The sequence below is a fragment of the Aethalodelphis obliquidens genome, unplaced genomic scaffold, assembly GCF_003676395.1.
Source record: "Aethalodelphis obliquidens isolate GAN/ISIS:26980383/991018 unplaced genomic scaffold, ASM367639v1 scaffold53, whole genome shotgun sequence".
NCBI classification, from domain to species: Eukaryota; Metazoa; Chordata; class Mammalia; order Artiodactyla; family Delphinidae; genus Aethalodelphis; species Aethalodelphis obliquidens.
The window spans coordinates 312894-339889 of NW_020837997.1; the positions used below are offsets into that span (position 1 = coordinate 312894).

General features: G+C 49.6%; 2 protein-coding genes and 1 long non-coding RNA gene across 4 annotated transcripts in view; 2 read left to right on the forward strand and 1 right to left on the reverse strand.

Annotated features, from left to right (window-relative positions):
- LOC113608336 (H-2 class I histocompatibility antigen, Q10 alpha chain-like) overlaps nucleotides 1-5782 on the forward strand; it is a 74122-nt gene extending 68340 nt beyond the window's left edge. For both annotated transcript variants that reach the window (XM_027084467.1, XM_027084468.1), the window contains exons 4-8: nucleotides 884-1159; nucleotides 3530-3799; nucleotides 3918-4013; nucleotides 4339-4371; nucleotides 4550-5782. In XM_027084467.1, the coding sequence (XP_026940268.1) occupies nucleotides 884-1159; nucleotides 3530-3799; nucleotides 3918-4013; nucleotides 4339-4371; nucleotides 4550-4614 (740 nt within the window). In that variant the 3' untranslated portion in view covers nucleotides 4615-5782. The remainder of the gene's footprint in view (nucleotides 1-883; nucleotides 1160-3529; nucleotides 3800-3917; nucleotides 4014-4338; nucleotides 4372-4549) is intronic.
- Nucleotides 1029-26980, reverse strand: LOC113608341 (uncharacterized). The gene is made up of 3 exons (XR_003428311.1): nucleotides 26659-26980; nucleotides 9538-13492; nucleotides 1029-1043 (listed from the first exon to the last, which is right to left on the reverse strand). It is a non-coding gene; the product is annotated as an uncharacterized LOC113608341 (long non-coding RNA).
- On the forward strand, nucleotides 13337-17953 carry TRIM52 (tripartite motif containing 52). The gene is made up of 2 exons (XM_027084471.1): nucleotides 13337-14155; nucleotides 17488-17953. The coding sequence occupies exons 1-2, from the start codon at nucleotides 13355-13357 to the stop codon at nucleotides 17554-17556; spliced, it is 870 nt and encodes a 289-aa protein (XP_026940272.1). The 5' UTR covers nucleotides 13337-13354; the 3' UTR covers nucleotides 17557-17953.
- Nucleotides 26981-26996: the final 16 nt, after the last annotated feature.

Here is a 26996-nt window from a genome sequence, read left to right on the forward strand (position 1 = left end):
GTTGAGAGTCCGCCTGCCGATGCAGGGGACATGGGTTCATGCCCCGGTCCGGGAAGATCCCACATGCTGCGGAGTGGCTGGGCCCGTGAGCCATGGCCGCTGAGCCTGCGCGTCCGGAGCCTGTGCTCCGCAACGGGAGAGGCCACAGCAGTGAGAGGCCCGCGTATCGCAAAAAAAAAGAAAGAGTAGATGTAAAGGACTGAGCGTGGGAAGGGCTGTGCACCAGCCCAGGGCCCCCGGGATAAGCATGGCATGACGTAGTCTTAGCACTGAGGACATTATACACCCATAAGTAGTGTGGGATATGAAATAAGGATGTGTCTAAATATGAACTTGAGTGTTCATCCCACATGAGAGGCCCAGCAGGTTTCTCAGCCCAGGCTGCTTATCAAAATTACTTGGGAGATTTTTTTTAATAAACTTATTTATTTTATTTATTTATTTTTGGCTGCATTGGGTCTTCAGTTCTGCACGTGGGCTTTCTCTAGTTGTGGCGAGCGGGGGCTACTCTTCGCTGCGGTGCGCGGGCTTCTCACTGCGGTGGCTTCTCTTGTTGCAGAGCACGGGCTCTAGGCGCACGGGCTTCAGTAGTTGTGGCTCACGGGCTCTGGAGTGCAGGCTCAATAGTTGTGGTGCACGGGCTTAGTTGCTCCATGGCACGTGGGATCTTCCCAGACCAGGGCTAGAACCCGTGTCCCCTGCATTAGCGGACGGATTTTTAACCACTGCGCCACAGGGAAGCCCCAGTTTTTGTTTTTTAAATGCTGACACCCTGTCCCTCCACCCTTTGGAGTCCCCTCTGGGTGGTGGGCTTCTCCGTGCCTCTCAGGGACTTGACACCCCCGGCCACCACTAACCAAAGTCTTCTCACCTGCACACACAGGGATGCACAGTACTCAGCGCATGTTCGGCTGTGAGATCCAGGAAGACGGCCGCTACAGGGGCTTCTGGCAGTTTGGCTACGATGGGCAGGACCACCTGTCGCTGGACCTGGAAACCCTGAGCTGGGTGTCAGCTGAGCCCGTGGCCATACGGACCAAGCACTGGTGGGAGACAGAGCGCTGCTACGCAGAGTACGACAAGGCCTACCTGGAAGGCCCCTGCCTTGCCTCTCTGCACAGATACCTGGAGCTGGGAGGCCAGAGATTCAGCCGGAGAGGTAAGGCCCACCCTGTGGCAATGCAGAATGGCCCCATGCTCCCATTGTCGAGAGCCATCCCATTTGACAGAGAAGCCTTTGGGTGGGGGGGGGTGAGGAAGCAGGCAGTGTCCCCCTGGCTCAGACAAGCCCACTGGGACCCAGAAAGATGGCCAGCTAGCCAACAGCTTTTTCCTGCAGAGGAGGAAGAAAGCCCAGACCACAGGCCTTCAAGTGAGGTGGAGTGGGGAGTTGTGGAGCCTCCCCTGTCCCAGTGTGGTCTTGGAGAATAAACCCCCTTATTCTGGGCCTCATTTTGTTCATCTACAGAGCGAGTGGGTTAAACTAGGTGCTCATAAAATCCTTTTGGGGTTTAACATCCTTTGGCTCTGCTCCTTGGGAAACAGACCCCAGGCCCCAGGGTCTGCATCCCTCACCACTCCCTGGACCACTGGGGACTGCCAGGGAAACTGAAGCCCTCTGCCCGTCTCCTCCCTCATACCCCTCATGCTAAACATGCTCCCCGGACTCCAGGTACATCGCAAACTTCTCCTGAACCCAGTCAGCAGGGCTGGAGACACAAGGGCTGGGATGGACACTAGGGAAGGTGGGTGCTTTGGGGTGCCGAGGGTGAAAGCCTCGCGGCTGTGGTGGTCAGGGAAGCTGCTGGGGGTGGGGCTGATCAGAGCACCCAGCACACCGTGATGTCTGGTGATTGAGCAGTGGGATGTGAATCAGAGGTAATGGGGAGGATATTCCTCAAAGGGAGGACAGGACAGGTAACATCAGGAGCAGAAGATGTGATTATGAGAGCAGAGCGTGGTGGTTCAGGGCTCAGGCACTGGAGCCTAGCCTCTAGATACACAGCTCAGCTCCAGGATTTGCTGGCTGTGTGACCTTGGGCAAGTTACTTGCCCTCTCTGTGCCTCAGTTTCCTCATCAGTATCATGAGGATGGTAATAATACCTGCTGCCTCCCCAAAGCAAACATATTGGTGTGCGTTAAATAAGTAGTGTGGAACTCTCATTCAGCACCAGGTGTTGTCTTCTGTCCTTCACCTGGTAGATTAGTCAGGATTCTCCACAGAAACAGAACCCACAGGATGCATAGAGAGAGGAAAAAAGAGATGTGTTCTAAGGAGTTGGGTCACATGACTATGAAGGTAGAGAAGGTCCAAGATCTGCGGTCAGGAAGCTGGAGACCCAGGAAGAGCTGATGTTGCAGTTCCAGTCTGAGACCAAAGGCCTGAGAACCGGGAGAACCAATGTGTAGTTCCAGTCCGAATGCTGGAAAGTTCGAGACCCAAGAAGAGTCAGTGTTTCTTTTCTTTTTTTTTTTTTTTTGCGGTACGCGGGCTTCTCACTGTTGTGGCCTCTCCCGTTGCGGAGCTCAGGCTCCGGACGCGCAGGCTCAGTGGCCATGGCTCACGGGCCCAGCCGCTCCGCGGCATGTGGGATCTTCCCAGACCGGGGCACGAACCCACGTCTCCTGCATTGGCAGGCGGACTCTCAACCACTGCGCCACCAGGGAAGCCCAGTGTTTCATTTTTTGAGTCTCAAGGCAGGAGAGACCCGTGTTCCAGCTCAGTAGTCAGGCTAGAGGAGCTCCCTATTACTCAGCCTCCTTGTCCCGTTCAGATCTTCAGCTCAGTGAATGGGCTCACGCACATTGCAGAAGGCAATCTGCTTTACTGAGTCCACTGATTCAAATGTTAATACCACCCAGAAACACCATCACACACCCAGAAGGATGTTTGACCAAATGCTTGGGCATCCCGTGGACCAGGGAAGTGGATACAGAAAATGAACTATCACCCCTGAATTACGTCATTTGGAACTCGAACTCTGAGCGGAAGGAATGATGAAGGAAGGCCCTGAGCGCTGGCAGAGGGCTGTGGACCAGAGTCAGACTGGGCTTCATGGCCAGGATGTCCAGCTCCGGAGCCCACAGTCATAACCATTCTCATTGTAGGGTCAGAGAAGTATCATCCTTCTTGCCCTCACTTAACAAAGTCTTATTAGGCACCTCCTGTATGCAGGAAGTCACAGGGGGAAGTATGTCAAGCCTCTGAGAAAACCCTAGAGTCTCTGTAGGGAGAAGGGGGAGGGTCAGTCTAGGGCCCAACAGCCCCACCCAGGACCCTCCTTGGAGGTTGGGGGCAGGAGGTCATATCCCCCTCATGGAAGTTCCCGGGACAGTGCCCTTCTGGAATGGTGGGCAGTGGGTTGTCCCTGCTTGCAGCAGTAATTGGGTGCCTTCCCCGGAGAGAGACCCTGTCCCTATTTCCTTGTCCTCCACCCTGGAGGATGCGGGAGGAGCCCGGGATTAAGCATGAGGGATGGGCAGAGCGCAGGCACTCAGCAGCCTTCCTCGCTCCCCCTCTCCCTGCAGAGCCACCCACAGTGCGGATAACAGAGCACTCGGCCAAGGATGGCGGCACCATCCTGAGGTGCTGGGCCCTGGGCTTCTATCCACACAACATCTTGCTGAGCTGGTGGCTGGGGGAGAAGGAACTGGACTCCGAGTGTGCGGAGACACGCCCCAGTGGGGACGGCACCTATCAGACGTGGGCGGCTGTGTGGGTGCCGGCGGGGAAGAAGGCCCAGTACACCTGCCGCGTGCAGCACTCCAGCCTGAACCACACGCTCACTGTGTCCTGGGGTGAGGAGCTGGGGCTTGGCCCGGAGCGGGTGAGGAGGGGCTGGGGAGGGCCCAGGGCACCTGGAGACAGTCCCATGGACTGGGGGTGGGGGGGCCCCTTTTCTCTGTCTTTTCTTAGAGTCCTCTCATCCTGGACTTACTGCTGTGGTTATCTCCCTCATCCTGGTCTTGCTGGTGGTTGTTGGTGGTGTGACCTTGACCAAGTGCATTCAAGGTAGGTGGGGAAGAAACAAAGGAGTGGGAGGCCCTCTGGCTGGTCCAGCCTTATGGGGAAGAATGCTGTGCTCCCATCCCTGCAGCTAGAACTGTTCCCTCCTGGGGAGCAGCAACTACTGCTGAGGTCCTGCCCCCTGTCCCCCACCTGTGGAAAAGCCCAAACGTCCCCACCCCACAGCTGCACACCACCCCGAGGACCCTGCAGATCCCACAGTCAGGGGACACCACTGGGCCTGACTTTGGGAAGGGCCCAGAGCGGGAGCGGGAGGGAGAAGGTGGGGACACACCACCCACCTCCTCTCTTGTGTTCTCTTTCCCCACAGCCAGAAATAAGGAATCTTACGAGCAAGCCTCAGGTGACTGTGGGGTGGACCGGTTGGGGAGAGGAAGCCCCAGGTGTTCTCAAGCATGGCGGGGATGCCTTGGAACTCAGGATGGGGGCGGGGCATGGGGTGGGTGCTTTCCCTGGCCTCAGCCTCCTGCCCCATCCCACCATCCCGGAGCCGGGGTCACCTCCCTCCTTTCTCCCTGCAGGTGGAGAGGACCCCCATAATTCCCAAAGCCCAGCAAGAGCAGGGGCTACTCCACTCATCTGCTGACTGAAGGTCACCGTCACAGATCAAGGAGGTGTTTTGTGGGGTGTTTGGGGACCTGAAGGCCCCCGGCACTGGCTGGCTGGTATGAAATCTGACTGTGAAGGGCCCACCCCACCCCGAAACTGAGGCGTCCTCACCCCTAACAGTCTTGTTACAAGTGGTCTGTGCCACTAGGATGGCTTTGCCATCTTCCTGAAGTCCTTTTAAAAGTCTAATTATTTCCTGTTCCGGGGACGAGGAGAAGGGCAGTAGTAATTCCTCAGATTGTTTTACACTTGACAGTTTGCAGAATGGTTTCATGTTAAGTGTAAATCCCACTTGAGCTTCTCAGGCACCCTGTGAGAGTTTGGCTATGTTATTCTCATTCCCACTTCCCGAACGTGAAAACCAAGGGTCTGGGCAGTCAGGGAAGAACCAGAACAATAGTCAAAGAGTTACAGGGGCAGCATCCTTCATGCACCTGCTAGCGTCAGCAAGAAATGGCTGAATGCCTGCCTCATTTATAAGCGTGTTCTTTTATGTATGTCTGATCCGCTTTTGGGAAGATTCGAGTGTTGGGGCTGTGAGGGTGTAGGGGAGGCGGCAAGGGTGGGAACATGTGTATGTGAGGGTGTGTGGGTGTGTATGTGTGAGGGTGAGAGGATATAGGGTGTATGTGAGGGTGAGTGTGTATGTGGTATGTGGGTGTCCTTGTGTATATGAGGAGAAGCTCAGAGAGACAGGTGCCTGGGGGCCTGTTCGTTGGTCCCAGGCAGTTGGAGGATGAGAAACAACACAGGCCATATTTTCCATTATTTCCTGTCCTTTTGAATGATTTGAATTTTTGCAATAAGCACGTGTTACTGTTAAATAAGGGAAAGACCCCTTTTCGCTGTGTCCTGTGGAAATGCTTGTGAAGGATATGTCTGGAGAAGGCCCAGCCTCACCTTTGCATCTTCAGTGGACCAGAAACCCCATGTCTCCTCTGTGAACAAGAATCCAGTCTCACGGCCATTTGATGTGCTAAGGGGCTGGGACTCCAGAGCCCTGGCAGAGAGAGGGAGTGCTCACAAAGGACACAAGGCCAGACCCCTCCCAGGGCACCCTCTGCCTCCCCTTCAGCTGACCCCAAGGTGTGACAGAGCCTCCTGTGGGGACTTTTGAAACCTCCGTGTCTGCAGCCCTGGGAGGCTCCAAGCCTGAGGATGTGAACGACTGTAATACTAGAAAAAGATTCAGCCTGCCCTGGTGGCCTGCAGGACCTCAGCAGTGAGCTTGTAATTATCAGATTGTCCTGAAGACGTGTCTTAAATGTCTGTCTTTCTCAGTGATGTTGTCATGTTCCATATATGCTGAGCAAACCACATACTAAGAAGGGTTCTGAGCACTGTACTGTATACTAAGCTGTTTAATCCTCAAAGCACACCTGTGCGGGAGAATTAATACTCCTGTGCTGCAGGTGAGGAAACTGAGGCCCAGGGTCCCGCAGCTGGTTCATGCCAGAGCTGGGATGTGAGGCCAGGTAGTCTGGCCACTGCACCAAAAGTCTCAATGACAACTGTGCTGTTCTGTAAATAGGCAAGCAAGTATAGGTCTGCAATCCCTTATCTGCAATTCTGAAATCCAAAAAAAACGCCAAAAGCCAGAAGTTTCTTCCTAACTTTGTCATCATAACTTGACCTGGGGGACTTTCCTGGTGGTCCAGTGGTTAAGGATCTGCCTTCCAATGCAGGGGACATAGGCTCAATTCCCGGTCGGGGAACGAAGATTCCACATGCCGCGGGGCAACTAAGCCCATGAGCCACAACTACTGAGACCGTGTGCCACAATTAGAGAGCCTGTGCACCACAACTACTGAGTCTGCTCGCTCTGGAACCTGCCCACCACAACTAGAGAGAAGCCTGTGTGCCACGAGGAAAGATCCCGTGTGCCGCAACTAAGACCCAACGCAGCCAAAAATAAATAAATAAATATTAAACTAAAACTAAAAAAAAAAAAAACTGATCTGGGAGAGAGGTGGGAGGAAAAACAAACAAAAAACCTTAAAGTGAAGTCAGGTTCTGTGCTTCCACTGCAGGGGGCGTGGGTTGGATCCCTGGTCGGGAAACTAAGATCCCATATGTCGTGCGGTGTGGCCCCCAAAAAAAGTGTTATTCATGCTCATTTATTCTTCTAGTGCACCTTTTCACAATTTTCCACAGAAATATTGATCTGGGGGATTATGGGGCGTCACCCCAGACCCCTCTGGTAGTATTATGTAATATTCAGCATCCATACCTGGGTAGCTTTCTAAAGCCCAAAGAATTCTAAATTCTGAAATACATCTGGCCCTAAGGGTTTCGGGTAAGAGATTATGGACCTGTATTAATAAGGTTTTGCAGCAATAAACATGTTTTATTTTTACAGTTGTCTGACTGGTGAGACAAGTTAGGAAACGGGGCAGGTCTGGCCCCTACAGATAGGAGGCACAAGTGCCCAGGTGGACCCTCAAGGTTCCCTCAGCCCTGGATGCACTTAGGTCCTCCTGAGCAGAAGTGAAACATTCTTCCCTGGGAAAGGGGTAGAGGCAGAGTGTGTTTGGGGAGAAGCAGATTGGAGGAGGCTTCTGGCCAGTCATTCTCTCTTTGAATTGGTACAGCTGTGTCACCTTTCTGTACCCTACACATATCGCCAAGGCTTCACGCTCCTCTACACACCTCCCAGACCCACCTCCTCAGCTTTGGTCCTGCCCAGCCAAGTGTAGACCTTAGACTGGCAATTTGCATGGCTTCTTTGACGCAAGGGCATTGAATATTCAGGGAGCCTTAGATAGAGGGTCCGGCTTCTATAAGTGCAAGCCCTGGGCAGAATGGGCCGGAAGTTCCCGTCCAGTTCTGTGCTTCTCTGTGTCTAGGACCCTGAATACCTCTGGGGCCGCGGGATTATAGGACCATCCCTCCAGATGAGGAAAAGGGGCAGAGAGGCCATGGACTGGAACAGTCCCACAACAGCCCCTACAGGACAGTAGCAGGGCCCCAGGCACCTGCCACCCAAAGGCTACAGTCATTTCGCTCTTCCATTAGCCTCACTGGCTACTTGGTTTAGAAACTACCAGCGGGCAAAGGCCAAGCGGTCAATATCTGTCCTGGATATCCATCAGCAAACCCTAGTTTTTGCGCCTCGCGGCCTTTTCCTGCTGGCTTTCCTCACCCTCTGTCCACTCAGCCTCCTGCCTTCTCACCAGAACACGACATCTGCAAGAAGACCTGGAGCTCCGGGACCAGGGGACTGGTAGACGGAAGTGCCTGAGGTGAAGGGACAGCCGCTATGCCTACCCTGGCCTGGGGGCCCTTCCTCCCCCTTCCTGAGTCCTACTAACCCTTCCCTGCTGAAGCAGCCCTCACCGCAACTTCGCACCCCAGGCAGAACCTACCAGCCTTTATGCTGCCAATGGCGCCACCGTCCTGACGTTCCGGAAGTGTCTGCTCCATAACTGGGTTATGAGATCCTCGGCAACTGAGCAACTGCAACTTAATTTTGTTTTAATCATATTTCCCTTAGAGGCTAGTTCAGTGTTTTGCCCGTGGAACCATAAAATACATTTTAGGGGAAAGAACCAAAAAGTATATAAAAATAAAAAATAAGAGATTTAAGACCTAAAGGGATGCTAAAGCATCTCTAGGAGCCCCTGATAATTTGACACTCTCACTAACTACCCCACCCCGTCATGCGACTCCCCTCTGCTGAGGTCTTGAGGCCTCTCACATTAGAGTCCTTCCTGTCCAGGCTGTGAGCTCTCTCAAGTGTGTCTCTCTCTTACCTCCCACCCCCTCCCCAACACAGATTGGTCTAAGTCTGGTGCACCTGCAAAAACGGAAGCAAAGGCAGATGCTTCAACTAGCACCCGCCAGCCAGGTAGGAAGTGAACCTAGGGGTCCTGAGTCTGATTCCACAGAGGAAGGAACAGGCCCAGAGAGCATGGCCGTTTCCCCTAACCCAGGCTTTACTCCACCCTCATTTTTGTTTCTCTGCTTAGTAGCAGCTTGTCAGTGGTTTCAACCAAAGTCCGGGGCTATGGGCCCAACTGGACCAGCCAGGTTGCCAGCCTCTCTCCTGGGTTCCTTCCTCAGCCACCCCTACCAGGTGAGAAACTTGTCAGCAGGGCACTGACTTTGCGTCCTGAGGGTACTGCCACAGACCTCTCCTGGGAACTGCTTCCCTCTGTCAGCCAGACCGGGCTGGCTGGGGCTCAGAATTGTGGGATCTCCACCCGAAGACCCACCCCTCGCTCACCCTGTGGGCAGAGTCCAGACTTCAAGGCCTCAGGCCACCCTGATATCCTCTGCACCCCCCTTTGCACAAATCTCACATGCTGACCACTCAACTCAGGAGTCCTGTCCCAAACCACAACTTTTCAGGGTCCACTACATTCAGAGCAGAATCTCTGGCTGCTCAGTGTGGCCTGGTGCTTTGTGATTATGTGTCAAATGAATGAAGGAATTCATGAATGAATAATAATGAATCATGGGTATTCAGTGAATGCCATTAGAATCCAAACTCGCCGAATGGCAAGCCTTTCTTACAAGCCATCTTCGATGCAGCCTCACTCCCCCAGTTACCCTCACTGTCCCAGCCATGCCTGCCCTCCCCCAAGGCCTTCCAGAACCCTGGAGACCTGGCCATCCCTGCCATGAGTACCATGATGAATAATGCAGGACGTATCCAGGGAGCCAGGGCCTGGCCAGATGGGAACATACGACAAAGGCCAACCGGAAGGCCCAGCCCTGGGCTGGTCGTTTTTTTCTCCTCTAATTTCCTAGCCCCTCCAGGCACGTTTGCTCCACAGTGACAGAGCCAGGACAGGGAAGAGACCCAGGAAGCCAGAGCTATCTGCACTGCAGCAGGGGCAGAGGAGAAGCTGGGCCTGAGTTTAAGGAAAAGCAAGGCTGACCCACTGGTCATACTCACTCTGTCCAGCCAGGACCTCTGGAATCTGACTGGGAGGAGAGAGGGCTAGGATGCTGGGGACGAGCCCGCGTCTTGAACCCAGAGGGGAGCAACAAACCAGAATTGTAACATCAGAAGGCATTCTGGAGGTCCTCCATTCCAGCCTCCTAGCACAGGGGTCAGTAAACTTTTCCTGTAAAGTGTCAGATAGTAGATATTTTGGACTTTTGTGGCCATATACAGTCTCTGTCCTAATATTCACCTTTGTTTTCTATTTTTACAACCCCTTTAAAATTTAAAAATTGTTCCTTGCTCTTGGGCCTCACAAAAAGAAACCGAGGGCCAGATTTGCCAACCCCTGTGTGACCAAGCCCGTGCTAGACTGCCTCTCTGATAAGTGGTCCCCAGTGTCTGTGTGACAAGTACCTGCCTCCTCACCATAAACTGGAATTTAATCATCTGCAGTTGTGTGGGGTTCTTCAGCCTGAAAAGGCTGATGTAAGTTTCCATGGATACATTTTCTGAAATCAGAGTCCTGAGAAAAACGCACTGGCAGCCACCACCATTGCTGAGCCCTCGTTCCTGAGTGCCCTCCGCTGCAGCTGTTTTCCCAGTGCCCCTGGGACAATGGCACCTGAGGCCCTGTGTGTGCCAAATGGTCTACGCCAACAGCCCACAGCTCCCAACTGAGTTCAGGAGAAGGCTAGCAGTCTTCCTATGAATAGAAGAGTGTGCCTCGTTGCCGAGGATGCGGAATTTGCAAGAGGGCTTAAAACCAAGCCTCCCGTATACCCGCATAAATAACAGCTAAGCCTCACAGCCGGAGGGAATCTAAACAAAGCCCCTCTCCCAGCTGTCACTCGGATTTGAGGAGACGTAATTCAGAGGAAAAAGAAGATAAAATAGGTATTGAACTTTACAGGTCTTTATTCACCTAGGTATTCTTGATAATGAGTGTCCATTCTATGTTCCTTTTAAGTCTCGACAGTTCCTTCAGGATGATCCCACAAGCCTTCTCTCACCATCTTCTTCCACCCATTCCCCCTTGCTCTTTCTCCAGCTCTCCTTCCCACCGGGGCTCTGCTCCCTGGGGCAAGCAGAAACTTTTATAAGCAGCCCCCTCTTCCCTTGGTCTGCTCCCCAGCTCTTTGCCCACCCGCTTCCATGTGTAGGGGAGAACCTGCATTCAGAGATGGGGAAGTATTCCAGCCTTGAAACTCAGTTCCAGTTCTCATGGCTCATATTTTCCCCGTGGCTTCTCAGGGTCAGTCATGACCTCCAGGATGGTTCCCAGATTGTATATGGGAGTTTACTTGCTAGTTTTCTAACAAACACCACCAATAGGTGTCCCACCTTAGGCAGGTCAGACCTGGGTTTCAACTCCCTCCCTCTCCAGACAAAAGGCTCTCAGAACCACTAGCATGACAGGGAATTCCCTGGCGGTCCAGTGGTTAGGACTCCGAGCTTCTACTACAGGGGGCACGGGTTCGATCCCTGGCCAGGGAACTAAGATCCCGAGCACTGTGGCCAGGAAGAAAAAAAAAACCTAGGATGACAGATGGCGTATTATTTTTCCCCTCAGCGTTCAAATCACTTGACCCTACTCAAAGTGGGAGAGAATAGGAGATAAGGGAGAGTTTCTTCTAAGGCTTATCTACTACAGGAAAGGAATATAGTGGCAGGTGATGAGGATAAAAAGATAACTGCAGTGGGCACTGTTCAAACCATTTTACAATTAATCCAACTTCACAACAACCCATGACGTGTGTGCTACTATCATCTTTATGTTGCAGATAGGGAAACTGAAGCACAGGGAGGTTAAGAAACTAATCCAAGGTCATACAGAGAGTGACAGAGTTGGGATGTGAACATAGCCTGGTGCCAGCCTCAGGGAAGAGTCTCCTTCAGGAGATTATGCCTGGGCAGAGACCTGAAGGTTAATTAGGGATTATGTCCAAGTGAAGCAGTGAGGTGAGAGCCTTCTAGGTGAGTGAACAACATGCCCAAAGACATAGAGGCAACAACTTGGCTTGAGTGTCAGATTTTCATCTCAGGTGAATGGTACTGGTGGCTGAAAGATGGACTTAAAATGAGGCCAAGTGACCCTTCAGGAAACTTCTTGTCCATTTGGAAGCTATGGGGTCAGATGTAGGCTGGAAGGAACAGAGATAGAGAAGACCTAGATCTGAGGAGATAAAAACCAGCAGGACTTGATGGTAGCAATTTGTTGGGTTCCATTTATTTACTCAGCAGATATGTAGGGAGTACCTGCTGTATGTTCAGCACTATGACAGAGGAGCTATGTGTACAATGTTGAATAGCACGTTTACCATTCTTGCTCTGTGGGACTTAAGAGTCCAAGCTTGGGCCCAGAGAGGGAAAGGAAGGGATCCAGGGCTCGTTGAAGTTTCCATTAGGGCAGGTGGAGTTCCTCAAACCAAAGTGACCAATTATTGAGGGGTGCAATCACTCCAACGGGTGTTGAACAGCATCTTAATGAAGTAGAACAGAACATATCGGAGTGACTTGAACGCCCTAAGGAAAAGAACAATTTCCCCCAATTTTGTTTCTGTCATATATGTGCAAGTCTGTATTGGATCAGTACTTGCAATGTAATTCTTACTGAGGGTCAAGTTAAAAAAAGAAAAAAATAAACCTTGTGAACGTTGGGTGAAGGATGACCGCTCGCGTATAACTCTATACTCCTTGAAAGAACAATCATGCCTTACTCATTTTTTTGTTCCTATAACGTGGATAGATGAAAATGGATGGATAAATGGATGGATGGGTTATGCATGCCTATGATGGATGGATGGAGAGATAGAGGGATGGATGAAAAATGAATGGTTATTTGGGTGGGTGGATGCATGCATGCATGGTGAGTGGATGGTGAATGGAAGGATTATAAATGGAGGTAAAAAGATCCACAGGCGAAGCTGGTGCCTGCTGAGGGCAGAAAGCAAGAAAGGGGTGAATTGGTCTGAGGAAAGTTGGAAGCACCCAAGTCTTCACGCGAGATTCTTTGATCTCACCGCCACCCAACTGCGCAGTGAGCTCGATCCCGCCAGGTTGCTACAGACCACGCCCTCGAGCGCTGCAGCAGTGCAGACAGAATCCTCCCTACCACAAAGGCCTCTGGGCAGAGGGGCCGGAAGTGCACGAGAGTACCAGAGGTCAGCCACCGCAGTCCCTACCCTTTTGGGTCCATCTGGGGACGGGCTTTCCTGAGCGGCTGTTGGACCCTCTGCATCTGGCTGATTAGAGCGCTCAGTGGCTTAAACTGATTCTCTCGCCGCCTCCACCCATTCTGACCAGGCCCTCTTTCCTGTCTGGGGCGGCTGGATGGGCTGCAGGGGTTTCCGGGGGTCGTGTCTCCGGTTTCCGGGGGAAACCATAGAGAGGTGGCCCTCCGTCCGCCCAGTCCGCCCCCTCCCGAGTGTGGGCTAACGCGCCTACATCATTTTCGGTCACCTCTGGCGGGGTGAGGAGTGCCGGCTTCTGAGGCGGAAGCCGCCAGGTCAGGCAAACCGGAAGGGAGGCGAGAAACGTGAAGGGATCCTAGTTTGCACGCTGAGTCTCAAAGGGAGGTGGGGGCCGCAGCTGGTTCCGCCCCCACTGCCTTCCGAGGGCAGCTGTGAGTTCGGGCCTCGGGCTTTCGCGCTTAAAGCTGGGGAGAGTCTGAGAGAGGGGCGCAAGGCTTCTCTGAGGGCCCGAGTAGGCAGAGCAGGGTTGGGGACAGCTTTGGATCACCAGCGTCGCTTGGAGGCAGGCCTGCAGGTGTGTCCCCCGCTTCTCAGCTGTGAGCGGACGCATCCATACGAACCGGCAGCGCGTTAAGATGGCTGGCTATGCCGCTGCTCCCAACGCCTCGCAGACCCTTCAGGAGGAAGCGGTGTGTGCCGTCTGCCTGGATTACTTCAAGGATCCCGTATCCATTGGCTGCGGGCATAACTTCTGCCAAGGGAGTGTGACGCAGCTGTGGGGCAAGGAAGATGATAAGGAAGTCAGGGACGAAGAGGAAGGTGAATGGGAGGAGGACGGCGAGGCGGTGGGGGCCATCGGTGGATGTGGCAACTCCATTCGAGAGGTTTTATACCAGGGGAATGCTGACGAGGAGTTGTGCCAGGACCAAGAGGATGATGAACTCTGGGACGGTGACGGTGGCGTAAGAGATTGGGACAACGTGGATTATGTGTGGGACCAGGAAGAAGAAGAGGAGGATACGGACTCTTACCTGGGAGGCGTGAGACATGACCTGAGAACTGACGTCTACCCAGAAGAGGAGATATTGGAAGAATACGATGAGGACGACCAAGAGCTGTATCCTGACACTCACCCGCCTCCTCCCCCGACCCCTCCACGGCAGTTCATCTGCCCCCAATGCCAAAAGAGCTTTACGCGTCGCAGCTTTCGTCTCAACTTGCAGCTGGCCAACACGGTCCAGATAATTCGCCAGATGTGCCCCACTCCTAATCGAGGGAGCCAGGGGAATGATCAGGGCATCTGCTCCAAACACCAAGAAGCTCTGAAACTATTCTGTGAGGTGGACAAAGAGGCCGTCTGTGTGGTGTGTCGAGAATCCAGGAGCCAAAAACAGCACAGCGTGGTGCCAACGGAGGAAGTGGTTCATGAGTACCAGGTGAGCGGCATGAGGGAATGTGGGGATTTGAAGGGAGTGGAGGAGAAACCAGGGGAGCTGGGGACTTGGCAGTTGAGCCTCTTCTTCTGTGACAGATGGGGCACAGGGTGGAGAGAGATGGGTATATGTGGACGAAGGAGACATTGGCTGAGGCTGACTGGCTTCCCCAGAGGAAACTGACAAAAGACAGTAACTGGGAGCTGACCACTGTTGTTACTCCCTTTCAATCTACCGAAGTATAAGGGGGTATAAGTGACAGACCCCCCCCCCACCCCCAGTACTTAATTTCCCTCTGATGTGAGTCCTGAGTCTATACCTGACCAAGACTCAGGGACCTTAATACATAGGAATGGAAAGCCACAGTACTTGTAGATAACAGACATTCAGGACGTCAGCACAAGCAGTATCAAAACAGAGGACTAATACTGGTTAGACCAAAAATCCAGGTGTGATTCCTGGACTAATAGAGCAACTGGACACACCCACCCTCCCAAAGTCTGGGGTCACTTTCCCACCTTCAGTAGGGCCCATTTTCCCTGTAGAGAAAGGCAGAGGACATAAACATCTTTGATGGTTCAGAATAAACCTCTTGGCCTGATCACTTTCCTTACCTGGTATTTTATCAGAGTGGAAGAAGTTAAGGATTTAGGATCAGATGACCTAGCTCTGCAATTTACTGTCTAATCTTGGGCAAGTCTCAACCTCTTAGCTTTACTTTTCCCTTAGGCTTGTTAAGATTAAAAGAGATCATATATGTGAAAGTATTTTATAAACCATAAAGCGCTGAACAAATGTTTCTTTAGTTTGACTTTCCTCTAGTTTCCTTTCATTTCTTTGGGTTCTGATTTGGTTAATACCTTGCTTTCTAGGCCTGATCTGAGTATTAGAAAATTGTCTCAATGACAGCATGAATACTGTCAAGAAGCCTAGATGGATGTGACTCCTAGCAGTACCCAAGGAGGGAGAGGTTGCCTTCAAGTCCATAAAAGTCTTATAATCAACAGCAACTGCTCACGTCTTAGTAGTGCTTTACAGTTTATAAAATGTATTTCCTCATGTTCTTCTACAGCAGTGACTTTCAAACCATAGATTTTGACCAATTAGTGGGTCTTAAAATAAATGGATTATGCCCAGCATTATTTTTAAATGAAACAGAAGAGAAAATATCAGAGTGCATGGGAGCACAGTAAGTATTGTTTTATGAAACTTTTAAATTATATGTACACAGGTGTATACTTGGTTTCAAAACACAAAACAGAACACTGCCCTACAGGCATTACATATTAGATAATATCATCACCCCCTATTTCACAGTAACTATTGGCAAGTGCACAGTTAAGACTCAAATCTTCACTACAAACCACTGCTAGTTCCATCATATTAATATGATTTAAGAATAAACCCTACTACCATGCTTTCCCCCCAGGGTAATAATTAAGTTTGCTTATAGAAGAAACTATGTCCTATATTTCTGGGTTTTGGTACATTGAAGCTGAGGAGAGGAGGTAACCTTTCATTCCTCTGCTAGGATTCTCTAGAAAGGATTTTGAAACCAAAATTTTAATTGAAAGCCAATTTAGACAAGAGAAAAGAGGTGGTCTTTTCATCTGGGGAGACCAGCTAACACTCATTTGAAACCTCAGAAGTTATTTATAAAGCACCTTAGTAAGTATAAACAGCAAAACCAAGTTAAACAAATAGGAGATAATCCCTTTCAAAATATGTAATATTTTTTTAAAAAATAAAACTTATTTTCAAACATATACCAGAACTTAGGTTGATGGTGTTACCAAACATAGGAGTTACACTGAAGACGTAAAAATTATGTAGGCTATGTGTAAACTGATATTAACTGACATAGTCCTTCATTCTTTATACAGTTTATAGTTTTGTTACTTCCTTTCATTGGTAAACATGCACCTTACAGTAGCATGATTTAGAATCATAGTATACAAAACTCTCACAATAGTTAGCATTATATGGAACTTTTTTTTTTTTTTTTTTGCGGTACGCGGGCCTCTTACTGTTGTGGCCTCTCCCGTTGCGGAGCACAGGCTCCAGACGCGCAGGCTCAGCGTCCATGGCTCATGGGCCCAGCCGCTCTGCGGCATGTGGGATCTTCCAGGACCAGGGCACGAACACGCATCCCCTGCATCGGCAGGCGGACTCTCAACCACTGCGCCACCAGGGAAGCCCAGAACTATTTTTATATAATGGTTTATTTAATATGCTATACATCAGCCACCACATAGTTCTGGTTACGTTAAATTCTCTCTTGTCGGCTACTAATTCAACAAGATTTTAATCTTACTTTGGAGGTGATCAAGCTTTTTTAGCTTTAGGGGCTATGAGTCGGGAGTTGTTACTCACAGACTCAAGGAATAGGTCAGTGATTTTCAGGAATAGAAAAGAAAGGCATTCTCTCCCCCTCCCTTCACGCATTATATCAGCATTGCAGGGTATGGGGAGAGTTATCATTTATAAAATCATATTTAGTATTATAATGTTAAAAAGAAAAAAGATTTAATTTTTCATAATATAAGAAATAAATTGGAAAGAACTCCTTGGCTGGTGGGAATACAAAGATGGAGCAAGAATCATTCAGCGTAAGGCCTATTGTCAGTGGGGTGTATAACTAGTTGGATACCCAGAGATGTTTGTTGTGGATATGGTGCCATTTATACTGCTATTCCTTAAAGTTTAATTTTGTATAAGAAGAGGCTTTTTAGCTCTGAAAAGTTTACTTATTTACATCTTCCATTTTGTCCATCCCATGAGTTAGAGTTCGTCTTGACTCTTCAAGCTAGAATCAGAGGATTATGAAAATAAGATCATTTAGATTGACCAAGGGCACCATTAAATGGTGTCAGGTTTTAGGCGGCAGACGGGTGTATAAAAAGAAAATGAACAAAGATTTCACTTGTTGAGGCTCAGGCATAACTGGATGCCTGTAATTGCCCTGCCACCCAGCTGCCGCTGATAAAGTCATTCATCGCTCTGCAAGAGGGACCAGATGCTTCCATCATCAGTACTCCTTGTTTTTCTGTTTTGTCCTTTGAGGTAGCTATAGATGGCAGCCAAAAATTTTTTGAGGCTTTTATCAAGTATGGATTCATGTATTATGCAGAAGATAGGGTCAACTTCTTCAGCTGAGTTATCTGAAAGTGTTGGGCAGTGACACATGCCAAACACTGTTAAAGTTATGCCACTAAAAACAGTATTCTGCAGAGCACAATTCTCTGCAGTTTTAAGACTGGACAGTATTGGAATATTAACAGGAATCTTCAAAGGCAATGAAAGCTTACTATTAAATAGCCCTTTTAATTGCAAAGGAGAAAAAAATGGAGAAACTTGTGAAACCTTGCATTCCGAATGCTGCCACAACTTTGAGAGGAAATTGAGGAATTCCAGAATTTCTTCATCGATTTCTGCGTCTGAACTCTGAATTCATTGACTGAGCATATCAAACGTCAGGTTTTAAAAAAAACAGCTCATCCTTCTTTGCTATTAGTTGAGATTAATCTACTGATGAAGAAAATTGTGCTTTGTTTATGTTCAGAATAAGGCTTTAAAAACTGTGGATGTGCTATTTTCACTAAGCGAGCACTAAAGACAATATTTTTGAAGTTGTATGAAATGAACTTGGAAGAAAAAAATTATAGGAGTATATGTTGGTAGTGCTACAGCAATGACATGTTTTAGATATGGGTCTTTGTCAAAAATTCAAGAAAACTGGCATTCAAGATGTACTGCAGGGCTTCCCTGGTGGCGCAGTGGCTAAGAATCCGCCTGCCAATGCAGGGAACATGGGTTCGAGCCCTGGTCCAGGGAGATCCCACATGCTGCAGAGCAACTAAGCCCGTGCGCCACAACTACTGAGCCTGCGCTCTAGAGCCCATGAACCACAACTACTGAGCCCGCATGCCACAACTACTGAAGCCCGTGCGCCTAGAGCCTGTGCTCTGCAACAAGAGAAGCCACCGCAGTGAGAAACCTGCACACCACAATGAAGAAGAGTAGCCCCCGCTCACCGCAACTAGAGAAGGCCCTGCACAGCAACAAAGACCCAACACAGCCATAAATAAATAAATTTATTTTGAAAGAAAGAAAGAAAGATGTACTGCAGCAGTCACCATCAAGCATCGACTTCCATCAGTCTGCCCATAATCTACTGGAAATCTTAAGCCTTGCTGTCAGCATAACTGTTGTGAAAAATAGTACATTTGATCCCAGTTTGCCTTGGTTTTCGAAGATCTGAATGCTGTTGAGAGTGTTTTCTGTCATATACTGAGGTTCCTTGGTTGTCAAAGAACTTAGTTCAGCTGAATTTATGGACAGAACTGATTTTGGGACACCTGTGATAAAGAATCTGTACTTTAAAACTTCAAAAATTGGGCTTCCCTGGTGGCGCAGTGGTTGGGAGTCCACCTGCCGATGCAGGGGACACGGGCTCGTGCCCTGGTCCGGGAAGATCCCACATGCCGCGGAGTGGCTGGGCCCGTGCGCCATGGACGCTGAGCCTGCGCGTCCGGAGCCTGTGCTCCGCAACGGGAGAGGCCACAACAGTGAGAGGCCCGCGTACCGCAAAAAAAAAAAAAAACTTCAAAAATTAAAACTTCAAGCATAATTTAACACGTTGAGGCTTAAAATACATTGACCCTGAAATGTCAGGGGGCAAACACCAACATCACTGCTCATTACGAAATACTTTAAGTACTTGCCAAAAATCTAGCTACAGATAGCAAACTCATGCTTAAAATGTCTTAATTTTCTTGGCCAATCTTTAGAGAATGGGATAGATGAATGTTATTTCCAGGAAAGGAAGAAAGAGAGAAGGAAGGAAGGAAAGAAAAGGAAGGAAGGAAAAGGAAGGAAGGAAGGGAATCTAAAACTATTTTGGGTGATGTGTTCTTGACCTTGTTCTTGAAACCTACCTGCGGTAGCTTTTGGGAAGAATGTTTCACACTGATGTTCAATCCTCACTGGAAAAACTTCAGGAGGAGTTTGTGGAACTCAAAGTCTGATTGTTTTGACTAGAAACTTTCAGACTTTAATCCATTCGTTATTCCATTTTCTCCTTATATCTTAAAAGCTTTTTTTTTTTTGGTATAACTAACTGTGGGAGAAAACACTGCAAGAGTGTTTTGTTGCATCTTCTACACCATCCAGGAAAGAAAAGTTAAGGCTTAATAGTGACATGGTTATTACATCATCTGAAAAAAATTTTGCCTTCCAAAATTACCATTGCTTTGATTAATTTTAATCATGAAACTTAATTTTGAAATTTTAAATAACACCGAGGGAGAGAGAATGTGAGATGTTAATGTATATGGAAAGTAAAGGTGTGGGTTACAAAAACATTGAGAAAAACTGATATATATCTACATGCACCAGACGCTCATCTGCTTATTGAATGTCTTCCCTACTAGGTTCAGCTGTTGACTGCTGTATCACAAGACAGACTGTTTAAACTTGCTCCTCTCTACTCCTGTGGCTGTACCCTGCACCTCATCTTCACACAGACTTGCTACACATCTGAAATCCTGAACTCCAATTGCACCATGACCTTAGCTCTTAGCATTCTAGTGCAGTTAAACACACTCCAGTTATACCTGCCCTTCATCTTTATGGAGGTCACTGTTGCACTGACTCCTAATTGTTTTCTTTCCCAATTTATCAGACACTTGTTAGCCTCACTTACTATCCTTCTGACCCTGGACCGCATGATTAGTCTTGGCACGAAGAACTGATCCATGTTGTGGTCTAGACCAGGGTTTCTCAACCTCAGCACTCTTGACATTTTGAGTGAGATAGTTCTTTGCTTTGGGGCGTGGGGGATGTCCTGTGCATTCAAGGATGCTTAGTAGCATCCGTGGACTCTACCCACTAGATGTATGGAGCACTCCTCCACCATTGTGACAACCACAAATGTCTCCAGACCTTGCCAAATGTCTTGGGGAGGGGTGGTGCGAAAGCATCCCTGGTTGAGAACCACTTGTCTAGTCTCAGGGAATAGTGGTCAGATCTATGGACGTGCCATGACTAGCCTCACTTAGGCCCTATAGCCAGTGCCTAGCACAGGTGTTCAAAAGTGTTCAGTGGAAGAACAGCCTCACCTATCTGGAATTTTATTAAATGTAGCCTTAGCATCAGTGGATTAATTGATATGACCCCCACTTCTCCCAGCTCTTGGCATACAGGTGGCAGGGTCAACAGGCCTTTTGTAAACATTAGAGCTGTCTATATCACTGCCATCAAAGGCTAAAACAGATAAAGCTGTATATGAAATTGAGATCTAGAAACAATTAGCAAGAAAACGCAATCACTTCAGCTATTCCTTAGTTTCAGCAGGGCCATAGGGCAATTGTTTATTTTGTTTTTTTAAGTATTATACAGAACTTATAGATAAGACCAGAGGCTCTCTGTTCCTGTCAGAGTGGGAGAAGCCCTGGGCTGATACATATTATATAACATCAGCCCTTAAAGCACTTCCTTAAAATCTGAGGCTCCTCCTCAGATTGGCCATCAAACTCTGGTCCCTATGCCATCCCTTCTGAAACCTTTATAGGACCAAGAGATTCTATGCTGTTTGCCACCCCTAATCCCTGACCACCTTTGAAAGCTATCCTGTAACAGTGAAGTTAGCACAAATATTTATTGACTGATAAAACAGGATTACAAAAAGGGGGAGACAGGGACACTAGCCCTCTATACCAGCTCTAAAAGGACTTTCTGCAATGATGGAAGTGTTCTAAATCTGTGCTATGCAATATAGTAGAGGTACCACTGGCTACATATGACTTGAGCTCTTGAAACGTGGCAAGTGCAACTCAGGAACCGAATTTTTCATTGTTTTTAATTTAAATAGTCATATATGGCTAGTGGCTGTCAAATCATGTTGAACTGTACAGTTCTATACAAAAAAGGCAGGTTGAATTCTGGTCCTTCCTAGGACCTTCAGGAGTACTAAAGTCCAAAGGGAAGAAGAAAAAGGCGAAGTAAGACAACTTTCTTTTCTCAGTCAGGAGAGAGATGGCTGTAAGGTGATATTTTTAGGTATAAAAGGAGAAAAGGCAGCTCTCTTTTTTTTTTTTAATCTGACCAAAATGGCCTTGAGCCGGTTACAATTGTGATCCGTGTGGATCACATGTAAGAGATGTGACAGGGGAGAACTCTAGTGAAAAGCAGCTAAAAAAACCCCCATTACCCTCTTCCCAAAAAGAGCTGGGGCTAGAACCTCAAAACAGGAGTGTAAGTATAAATAAGGTTTTATTTCATGCCTGACTTTTTGAAAATGGGATGAGGGGCAGAACCTAGTGTTTAAGCAGGTAAGTAGGTTCTTCCCTTTCTCCTTTCACACTAGATCCTGACAGAAGGTGGTGAGGAGGTCTTGGAGTCCTGGAAGGGAAAGCAGTTTCCGGTGGCAGTGTTAATGAGAGAAGATGAAGTGAGAGGTTCTAAGAATAACAGGGCTGAAGAGGAGACTGTGAGAGCTAAAGGTAATGATAAATTTAACTTTTAATGATAGTGTTTGCCCACAAACCAGAGTCCTCAGAGGTACAGTATGAGAATCTGGGGCTTGGGGAAACAGCTCATCTGTGCATGTGGGAAGTATAGGAGGAGATGCCACAAGGCTCCTGTTACTAGGAGACCTGCTACCCTTCTCCCCAACTATCCGCCTTCCAAAAAGGGGGGAAATGGATACCTCAGGGATTTGAATTAGATATAGCCTTAAAGAACAGGGAGGTTCATTCCTCCATATCTATCTCACTAACTGAGGTTCATGCTTAGGCCTTCCTTGCCTTTTCTCCCATCCTAAAGGATTCAGATCCAGAGTTGGTCAGAGCCTTCTGGTTGAAAATTCCACTTGGCATCTAGCAGGGACCCTGCAAAGATAAATGGGGATCCAGGTGGCCTGCAAGAGGATCCCTGGAGGTCACACCCCCTTTTTTGTCTACCATTTCCTAGGCACATAAAATCCCTTCTCTCCCTCTGTAGCAAAGGATGGAATTTCTCAGCAGGTGCTGGCTGTCTAACCCAGGTGTGAGCAGGGAAGGGTTATGAGAGCTGAGGCCTGTCTCCTCAGCTGTCATATCTTGTAGTGAGCTAGCTAGCCTCAATGTTCCATTTCAACATAATCTCCTGACCCTGGTTCATATGAAATCCTCTTCCTGGTAAAAAGCTGAGAACAGGCACCTTGGGTCACCTTTTGTCTCTCCCTACCACCTAATGCTGCTTTAAATCCTTTAACAAAGCAAGAAGCTTGCCTTCTGCTGGCATTTCTTATAGTCCTGCCTGGAATACACCTGACCAGATCATGCCCACTTTCATAGCCTCTGATTCTGCACATCTGCTAAAGCACCCAAGCCCTGGGGAATCCCACAGTCCCTCTCGCAGGGAAGACCCAATAGAATGCCTTAGCAGCTTTCTAGGCGACTGTTAGACCTCAGATTACTGGCTAAGATGGACAAGGAATCTTTTTCAAGAGACATTAAAAAATGGCATGTGATTTCTTTGTAAGATCTGTTCCCAGCATTGATTTAATGCCACATCCCCACCTCTCACTAGGAAGAATGGAACAGAACCTATAATTACAGTCTCACATTTCCTTATCTCCAGCCTTTTTGAACTTAATTCTTTAGGCCTCAATCATTAAATAGCTTCTGTATTCAGAACCCGAGTCTAGACCCTGGAGTAAAGGAAACAGGGTAGAGATGGATTGGAAGAGATGGTCAACCCCTCACTCATAAGGCCTTTGGTTAAGTCCTCTGTCCTCTCCTTTGTAAGACTCTCATGATCCTCTAGGAGACCCTCCTGTCCAGCTTCTGAACTCTACTTGTTTCTAGTCTTACTCCTCCGACCTAGCCTTCACTCTGACTACAGATGCCTTTCAGTAAAATCAAGGCTAGGCAGGAGAGGGATGAGATAATCCTAAAGAGACTGTCCTGGGCTTCAGGACAAAAGCACTAGGGTTCCCTGCCCACCTTGGATTTCACTCTACTTTCCTTCTTGAAACCATCACTCCCAAACCTGTGCATGCAAACCACTTGCACACCTCGTCCCCCAAGCTGATCCCTCTGCCTGGAGCGCCCCTCCCTTTAACTACTTGCCCCTAACTACTCAGCCTGTGAGGCTGGCCACCGTGATTAGAATCTTCCTCATACCAAAGCCTCTACCAGGTGCTGGGAATGCAACATGTGAGCAGAAACAGCCTAGTCCCTGTCCTTAGGGCACTCAGAGGAGACGGTGGCAGAATTTAAATGAGACCCAACAAACACTGCACCACCACTATGACAGCATGAAATAAAGGAGCCTCACCTACATCTGAGGGTCACAGAGCGCTTCCCAGATGTAGCAACCGGAGCTGAGACCTGAAGGAAGCTTAGATTTAACTAAGAAAAGGGGGGTTAGACACGGTGGGCCTTCCAGGCAGAAGAACAGTGTGTGTTCTGTGTGGGAGAGAACGGATGAGTTGGAGGAGCAAGGGAGGGCCAATGTAGTCACAGCAACAGAGCATGGGGCATGCCAGAGCCAACCACACTGAATCCGCAGAAGGACAGTAAAATGATGAAGGGAAACTGCCTGCTCAGGGCTGGCAGTCAGCAGGCCCTCTGGTCCTGGCCACACACCTTTCCCTCCATCCCTTACCCAGCACCTACAGAAGCCCTCACCTCAGCATTCAAGGGAGGACCTCTCTCACCTCTTGAATGCTGGCAGGAGGGGATGGAGGCCTCTGCTCCCGGAGATCACGGGCCTCTGGCAAGAAGCCTAAGGGGCTCTTTCCAGCTGTGTGGGTCCTGGGGGCTCCCTTCAGAAAAGGAATAGTGAGACAGACTTCCTTAGAAGAGCCTCTCCAATTTCTTCCGTGGGATTCGTACCTTGTGTGGAATGGAGTGGTGCCCGTCAGGACGGGAAAGATGGGGCAGCCCAGGGGCTCAGATGATAAGTGGGTGAGACAACACTAAACTCGGGGCCAGGACCAGTTTTGCCTATAGGGCGTGGGCAGCCTGGAGAAGTGAGAAGATGGCTTGGAGGAGAGCTGAATTTTCCCCAAAGGGCTGGTGAGAGCAGGCTTCCACCTCCCTGAAGTTGGAGAAAAGATGCCCTGGGTGAGAAGGAAGAGGGCTGGAGGCCCGGCCGAACCTGGCTAGAGTAGTTAGTATACTTCGTTGTGAAAGGCACAGCTGATTCTCAAACTATCCAGCAGCGGAGGGACATCACTCTATGTCCCTTTTTCCCAAAGGCCAGGCTCCCTTTGCTAACTGAGAGTGAACCTACAGATTCCTACTTGAGAGGAGTGAGGAGACCAGGTGGACCCTAACCGGGCCAGGCGAGGACCTGGATGCCCAGCAGGAAGCCACGGACGCCCTTGAGGGAAGTGGGCGTGGATGGGACTCAACTGCAGCTGGGGCTGGGCAGGAAAGGCTGCTCCACCACCACCACCCCCGCCCCCGCCGGAGCTACTGCCAGAGGTCCCCAGCGTCCCCAGGGTTGGGGCAAGGCCTCCTTCGGCTAAAGATTGTCTTTCAGTGGCATTATGGCCTGCTGGCCTACCCTCCAAGAAAGGATAGGCCAGGTGGTGGTTGGAGGAAAACTCTGAAGTGGAAAGCCTGAATCCTGCAGGGTCTCTGGTCAACAGGAAATTCCACTACATCCCATTTCTCTCTCTCCTCCACTGGCATCACTGGCTTAGTCCTGGTGGGCTCCAGGGCAAAACCTGAATTCCCTCCTTGGCCCCATAGGAGGCGGCGCTGCGAGAACGTCTCAAGAGTAGAGACAAGTGTGGGGAGGAAAGGCACCTTCAAGGGTCTCGGCCCAGAGGCAGGGCAAAGAGGACTTGGGAGGGGCTGGGCAGAGGTGGGCTGGGGAACCCGGGAGGGCAGGGCTTATCTGGGAGGCTTCTGGAAAAGAGCCTATGTTACAGAAAGGTCCCATCTTTGAGCCGGTGTGAAGGACCTGGATGGCTCCTTTTGAACCTAGTCTCCTGGTGGCCTACCTCAAGGACGCGGATTCCACAGGGGCACCCGGGGCAAAGTTCAAGAAACAGAGAGCCGAATGAGGTTTCTCGAGGGGAAAAAATTTAATAATGTGATTGAGTGATGGTGTCTTTGGAGAGTGGAGGTAGGAGGTGGAGGAGCCAGTGTTCTCGAGGGCAGAGAGGAGATGCTGGGCAACACATCCCACATTCCACACTGAGATGACAAAGAATCGCTAACCTCTCCACTGTGCTGAGCGCCCAGTAGGGCGCAGGCACGGCGGGAGTCATGGGCAGCGAGCTGGATACTGGGGTGAGTAAACGCAAGGGTCTACCACGACCACAGGAGAAACAAAACACGTGGGGGGGGGGGGTAGAGTTCAGTGTTGGAAAAGCGACAGGATAGCCAGGTGGGGGCGCCATGGAGGCAGGTGATGTACAAGCCTGGAAGCTTTAAAGGACAGTCGTTAGGCTATGGAGGAGCCCAGCGTGGCTGCGGAGGAAGGCAGGGGTCTGCAAGGGACCAGGAGAGTAGCTGCTCTCAAGGGATGGATTCTGGCCTTCTTCGCACACTTGAGTGGCCATAACCCACAGCAGCTTTGCCATTGCCCCTTGCCTTTTTTTCCCAAAGGCACGCGTTCTAGCTCGGCTTTCCAAGGTCCTTCCCCCAGACTGCGAGGCCCTCAGTCAACTGCCCCCCACCTCCCTCTCATTGTTTTGGTCCCCACGGCCTCCAACGCTCCAGCTCTGTACTTTTGCACTGACTCTTCCCTCCGATTGGAACATTATCCCCCCATAAATTCTCAGGGCTTTCTCCCACATCTTCCTGTCTTTGTTAAAATCTCCCCCTCGAGCTCTCTCCTCTCCATCCCATCGTATGTAAACTCAAAAAGCAACAAAGAAACAGGTACGTTTTATCTTGTTCACTGTATTCCCAAGACCTAAAATAGGGTCTGGTACCCAAGAGGTGCTCACTAAGTTGCGTGCGTTTACTCTGCCAGGCATTTTTCTGGGCGTTTTACCTATCTTAACCCATTTACTCTCCACACCATGTGAGGTAGGTACTATTATTCCCACTCTCATTTCACAATGAGAAAATAATACATGTTACAAACAGGAATGAAATACTTGGGCACGCCTGGACCCGCAAACCCCTCACCTTTCTGTGAGTGGTTTGGCCCGAGTACGGAGAAGTCAGAACCCGGAGGTCCTTCCTCTTGGGGCCTTTCAGTTTCTGCGAGAGCTCTCCGCGCTCTTGCCTAGGCGGGAGCGGGCTACTGTCCAGCAGCCCACAGACTGATTTTTCCTCCATCCCCGGTTTTCCGCTCCGTAACCCATTCCTGCCTTAGTCCTGGGTGGACTAAGTCTTTCCCGGCATGGAGTTCCTCAACCAAAACCATCAGAGCATCAATCTCTTGAGGGAAGAGTTGCCCCCGCCCCCCGCGCGCAAGGAAATGTTAGGGTTTAATAGTTTACCTGAGCACAGTTTATTTTTACAATTTAATACCGTATTTTTCACATTGCCCACCGTTACTCACAGTTGCGCCCACGAAATTACGCTCCCTCTCCGCTGCCCTCCAAGCCACCAAGCGGAAAGGGCCGGGTTCGCGCTGAGCCACGTAGGGATAGTGAAGACGCTAGGCGATCCGTACGGGAATGGGGCGTGCACTTTCTCTCTTCCGCTTCTTAGACCTCATGCCCCAGCCGTGAGGAGCCTTTTTTAAATATTCGGGCGTGTTGGTTTCGGAATGTATTTGTAAGGTGTTGCCGAATTATGTTGCGCGGCGGAGGAGACCATGAGGTCTTATTTTACGTCCCACCGTGCACTACACGGCGCCACCATCTTGAGCAGAAGTGAATTATAGG